We start from the raw sequence: 5,710 nt of genomic DNA, 5'->3' as shown, positions 1-5,710 counted from the left end.
ATTTCAAACAAAAAATATACTTTATTTTAAACAAATTTCGAACGAATTTAGTCAAATATAACAAATTTTTTTCGAACAAATTTTAGACAAATCAAATATTTCTTTTCAATTAAATTTCAGACAAATTTAAATTAAAAAATTTATGTATTTGAAACAAATTTCATACAAAACAAAAAAATATTTTCACACAAATTTTCTACAAATTTAATATAATATTTCAAATAATTTTCACACAAAATAATTTGCTATTTAATAGATAAATATTTTAGAAAATAAATTGTATTCGATCTTTTTTCTATATTAAGACCATCATAATCATTTTTTCATATTACATCATCCAAATTCTAAACACATAATAAAATCATGAAAAAGTTAATTAACATAAAAGTGTTAAAAAAATATTTATTATTAAAATACTTTTGTCCATAAATGTAATAAAACTAAAATAAGAAAAAAAAACTTAAACTAAAACAAAGAAAGCCTTTAAAAAGGTCATATATCATGAGTAAAATAAAATGTACTAACTAAATCACCTAAAAATTCCTTAATCTAAATCAGAAAAAATATATACTCCAAATATCAATCACTCATGTTATCATCACTAGAGCCTGTCCCAAGCTCATCTTCCGTAGGATCAGACAAGGTTGAAGGAAGTGGCAGATTCAACTTTTTATACAAAGCATGAATTGTCTTTTCAGTAGAACCAATTCTTTTCTGTTGAACTTTTAGTTGACGTCCTTGATCTTTTAACTTGTGCTCAGCATCTTTCAACTTAACATTTTGCTCTTCATTGATCATTTCCTGCTCTTTTGCCTTTTCTTTCCACATGTGAAGTTCTTGCTCAATATTTAGATTGTCTTTGGATGTCTCTGAACAATTTCTGGAATCCAACTTTGAAGAGAGATCTAAACCAAAAGAACCTAAACCAAAGGCAGCTTTCTTTTTTCCCTTTGTCACAACTTCGTTCCAAACAGTATAATCATCTGGTATATCTAGGCCTTCCTTAGTTGCCTCAATATCTCCCTCATTATCCAAGGATAAAGCTACTTGAGAAAGTTCTGTCTTTCGCTTTTTGAATTCACCCTACAAAATCAATTCATGTTAATTGCAACTAAATATGCCATGAACAAATACTAACATATAGTGAAAATTAGCAATTGAAAAAAACAAAAAGAACAAACTAGCATCACATACAATGACTTTCTCAGATCTTTCATCAATCTAACTTTTGTCTTTTTTGGTGTGGCATTTAGTATAAACCTCCTCTAGAGAAGGTTTTACTCCCGTAGCTTTTTCCTATAATATAACAGTTTTAATCGATAGGAAAGAAAAAAGAATAAGAAAACATTGCAACAATAATAAGAACAAGACTATAAATAAACTATTTTTATCTTACCATTCTGCGTGCATATTCACCCATAGATATGGAACCACCAGTATGCATAGAACTTCCAGCATTTGATGCTCGATTCACAGTATTTGCTGCTGACCAGTTCTTAAATTTCGAATATGTAGCAAAATAATGTAATAGTTGACGCCAAACGGGTTCAGGAATATATTTTGGTACATAGTTAGGGTCTTTTGAATAATTGCGTCTCTCCTGATTCATCAACGATCTTAATCGATCACTCCCTTTAATCTCAAAAATTTGACGAATTCTTGCATTGTGTTGAGGTTCCCACATACAATTTTTCTATAAAAGAAAACAAACATATACATTGAATTACCCGCTATGTATAATATCAAAATAACAAAAAAAATGATAATAAATACTTACCTTAAATTCAGTAAACCACAAATCTCACATTTGCTCACTAGCATGTTTCCAGGAAAGGCAGAATTCTGAAAATTTGCTTTTAATGGCATTTGTTACATGACGAACAGCAGTACATGGATTAAACCTATAAGAAGTTCAAATAATGAGTAATTACACATGTATTCACAATAAAAATAATATAGAGAGAACGCTAAAACAGAAAACTGATTGTTGTACTTACTCATTGCCAAAAGGCTCTATTTTCAAGAGCCCTTCTTGAGTGACAAGTTCACCTTCTTGAGAAAGAGATCCATCGTGATGATTTTCATCTGATGAGTGAGCATGATGTAAATTTCGTTCATTATTAGGAGCATTATGAAATGATTGAGGTTGGATAGGTGAACAGTATGGTGATTCAGTTGGTGATGGTGATGGTGATGGTGATGGTGTATGATCGGCATGGGAAGATAATAAATTTCTCTTGAATTTTTGTGGTGGCTGCGAAGAAGAGGGTGACAGTGCTGAAGGCTTTTTAGATACATGTGAAGGAATTGGAGCTCGTGATTTTGTAGGCTTAAGGTGTGAATGCTTAGTTTTGTGTGCACTAATCACCTCCTTGTTACCAGACTTTTGTACTTTAATTGACAAGTTTTTTTTATTTTTTTTAGAACCTAACGTCTAAAACAACAAATATTTATAAGATTAGTAAGACATTGCAGTTAAATTCTATTAACATGTACATCATCAAAAGAATTAAAATAATAACAATGTAAAATAATACTTAACTACCAAAATAATCAATTAGGAGGTAAGATAAAGTGCTACTATGCTTTAGTAATAAACTACTATGCTTTAGGAAATAGAAAATACTAGTAATTAATTTATAACTTATTCATGTTACTCTTAGTAATATCATTCTTGTAACTCAATAAGTTCCTCCTAGTTTCTCGTTTACCAATTCTAACAAGGCAGCAACATAGTTCATTTACAAGCACTCAATTCAACCAAAACAATAATCGCAACACAGACATAATCAAAGTAAATTCAACCATTAAACTATAATCACAATAAAGAAAACCATAATTATAATTCAATTACATCAAATAATCACATAATACAACGCTAGGTGTTTTAACAACAAAATTCCAGTCATAAATACCTTTTTATTCCCTTCTTCATAAGAATGCATGATTATGTCGTAGTCTTCACTAAAGTATGTGTGCGTGTAAATTGTTACTGACTCCCGCTTTTCTAAAAAGAAGCCATACAAAAGATATAATCAAAAGGTTAACAAATTTAAACAATTCACAAAGGGGTTCACAACTTAAACTCCCGCTTTCCTGTTTTTATTGATCTTCTTTTATTATCGGTGTGCTAATTGATCACATTGTATTCATTATATGTTTATGAAAGCAACTAAGGAAAGAAGGAAGAAAAAATGAGTATGAAATGCTTAAGCTGCAGGAATATTGAGAATTAAATGAATATAAGTTCTTACCAAGTAAGCATCTGGGTTTATTTATATAATACTACATAATTACATGATATATTATTATTTATTAAAACCTTGGTACCTAACAAATTCCGACAAAGGTTTCATTTGGCAGTTATAGGCTCAGGGAGACATTGATTGGGATCAAACAAATCTAAGCATTATCTTAAACAAAATCTAGATTAAATGCCCTACTATTTCAAGAATTTAGTCTTTATTTAATTGTATTTTGTATTGTACATTTATACCAAACTTGGTTAAAAATCAGATCATGTGAAACTCATCAAAAGTTGCCCTTTCAGATCTGTTAATTAAAATATAAGTTCACATAATGACTAAAAAAATTTTAGACAGACAGCTGGTGTTGCACCTTAACCAGGGTTTTATAACATTGAATTCTTAACAACAGATAGCATAAATAACAACATGCAGAACTCATGGGAAACTTCTCAATCAACAATTAATGTTGTAAAATTCAACAAGCATGAAACACAATAACTGAACAAATAAGCTACAAATGGAAAAAAACGCTAAGAGAAGTCAAATTAAACCACATACATTGTGAAATCAACAATGGAAAAACATGCATCCGTATATTGTACTCAAGTATCAGTTTACCAATTACGTTAATTTACAGTACAAATAACAATAGAGAGATTTATCCTATGCCTGTAATGCTAGATAACTATTGTAAATAGTTACACTTTTAACTCCAGAGAAATGGAGCAAACAAATTGTTAAATTTCAGCCACTGTAGACACTAATGCATGGCAGCACATAAACACCACATAGTGGCACCTATTCACCCAAGTGTTAACCACATCAACATCTCTGCAAAGCAGCTCGAAGCTCATAGCCTCTAAAGTAAGACTAAATAATTGAAATCAAATTCATAAATCAGAAACTAAAATGAAAACCCTCTTCAATTTGACACTCAAAAATTCATAAATCAAAAATAATAAGAAATTTATGCTCTCTTAATAATAATCACTCTCTAACCTTAGCTTGTACCTAAAATTGAAGCGTATTCCTTTTTTGGTGTTGGAATATAAATGCTTGTAAGCTATTGGGTTTGAGGATTGTGACATGAAAAAACTTAAAAAATAAGATAATATAGTTATAAGAAAAGCCTATTATATCCACCCTCCGATCCCTAAGTATTTTAATGTGATCAGTCTCTATATATATATGAATGCTACACCAAATGTGTTCAAAGAATAGCTATAGAATCTAAATCCTTAAGTCAAAATTAGCTTGGCATTAACTACTTTGTTATAAGAATTTCGTGCAAAAATGCCTTGATGGTTACATTTCAACTATTGAAAAATCTAATAAATAATCATTACCCCCTAAAATAATCAAGTAGTAGTCACCAGCTCAGTACCAATAAGAAGCATCAACACTAGCTGCCTCCAATCATATCTTAATATCAAAATGTTGAACTCACTGTGTTCTTCAAAATGAGAACACAGCTCCGTAACTCAGCAATTAAGAAACCAATTCGGCAACAAGAGAAAAAAACAAGAGAAAAAAAATAAAAGAAATCAAACCACGCACACAAACTTATTGAAGCGAGAAATTCAACACATAACAAGCACAAGCACAACAAATCTCACAGTTCATCACACCACACTCCCCCCGGTGTTTGAGTCTGGCGGGGGTGCGAGTTCTGAGACCAACGGAGGCGCCCACATGCAGGAGGCAGAGCAGTTGTTCGTGATTGAAATAAAGCTGTTACCTGAAGCGCGAGTCACAATGGTGTAGGTGGTCTGAGGTGTGTGATTGGCAGCTGGAATGATGAATGTCTAAGACCAGAGGTTCGAATGTCTGAGATTGTGAGGGTTGTAACGTCGAGCACGAAGCACCAGCGGCGACCACAGACGGGAAGCAGAGCACGCAGAAGGAGCGCGAAGGACGAACGGCGGAGCACGGAGTAGGAGGGAGGAGATGAAGAGCGTAACTGACCCTGAACCAAAAATTGAGGGTTCTAATAAGGAAAGTTGGATTTTTGATAAGGTAACTAGGTGTGATACATGGGAGAAGGCACTCAAAAAACTGAAATCCCTGAAACTAAAAGGCGGTTCTAAGTAAAGTTTTAATTTTTTGGCGCAGAGTAAATTAGGGGCTTTGAAATAGCTATATATAACAAATTTTAAAATTAAAATTATATCTAATTTTCACTAACAAATTAAACATGAATAAGATTACGACGAAAATATATTTAATAAGTTATGAAATATTGTTATCTAAAAGATAGATATTTAAAAAATTATATTTAATATTATTTTTAAAATGTTTAAATTAAATTATATTTTTTAATTTTTATTATATAATAATCTTTAAAGATAAATATTTAATAAAATCAAAATTTGAAATTAAATATCCCTTTTATATTAATAGATAAGATATATAAGATAAGATAACTGCTTCGAATTATATAAAGAAAAGCCATAGATTCTTCA

General features: G+C 30.9%; 1 protein-coding gene across 5 annotated transcripts; it reads right to left on the bottom strand.

Moving 5' to 3' along the window:
- Window positions 547–5,348, bottom strand: LOC107631800. Of its 5 annotated transcripts, none has more exons than XR_002362180.1 (6): window positions 4,987–5,348; window positions 1,998–3,007; window positions 1,778–1,901; window positions 1,397–1,693; window positions 1,195–1,296; window positions 547–1,083 (listed from the first exon to the last, which is right to left on the bottom strand). XR_002362180.1 is itself a non-coding variant. In XM_021122539.1 (6 exons), exons 5-6 carry the CDS (start codon window positions 1,682–1,684, stop codon window positions 580–582), a joined length of 792 nt encoding a protein of 263 aa, XP_020978198.1. In that variant the 5' UTR covers window positions 1,685–1,693; window positions 1,778–1,901; window positions 1,998–2,434; window positions 2,916–3,007; window positions 4,987–5,348; the 3' UTR covers window positions 547–579. The 5 variants fall into 5 exon arrangements, 4 of the variants coding, with proteins under 4 accessions (XP_020978198.1, XP_016190845.1, XP_020978200.1 ...); XM_021122539.1 differs by lacking the exon at window positions 1,195–1,296 and having other exon boundaries at window positions 1,998–2,434; window positions 2,916–3,007; XM_016335359.2 differs by lacking the exon at window positions 1,195–1,296 and having other exon boundaries at window positions 1,998–2,085; window positions 2,916–3,007.

Source organism: Arachis ipaensis, chromosome B01 (assembly GCF_000816755.2).
Source record: "Arachis ipaensis cultivar K30076 chromosome B01, Araip1.1, whole genome shotgun sequence".
NCBI lineage: Eukaryota > Viridiplantae > Streptophyta > Magnoliopsida > Fabales > Fabaceae > Arachis > Arachis ipaensis.
Note: the sequence above shows the minus strand (reverse complement) of the source record. Positions and strands in the feature narration are given on the sequence as shown.

Coding starts and splice junctions, on each gene's coding strand:
- LOC107631800 (XM_021122541.1), bottom strand. CDS start 1,684: ATGTGGGAACCTCAACACAATGCAAGAATTCGTCAAATTTTTGAGATT. Junction 1,084..1,396: donor GTGAATATGCACGCAGAATG/GTAAGATAAAAA, acceptor TTGATTTTGTAG/GGTGAATTCAAAAAGCGAAA.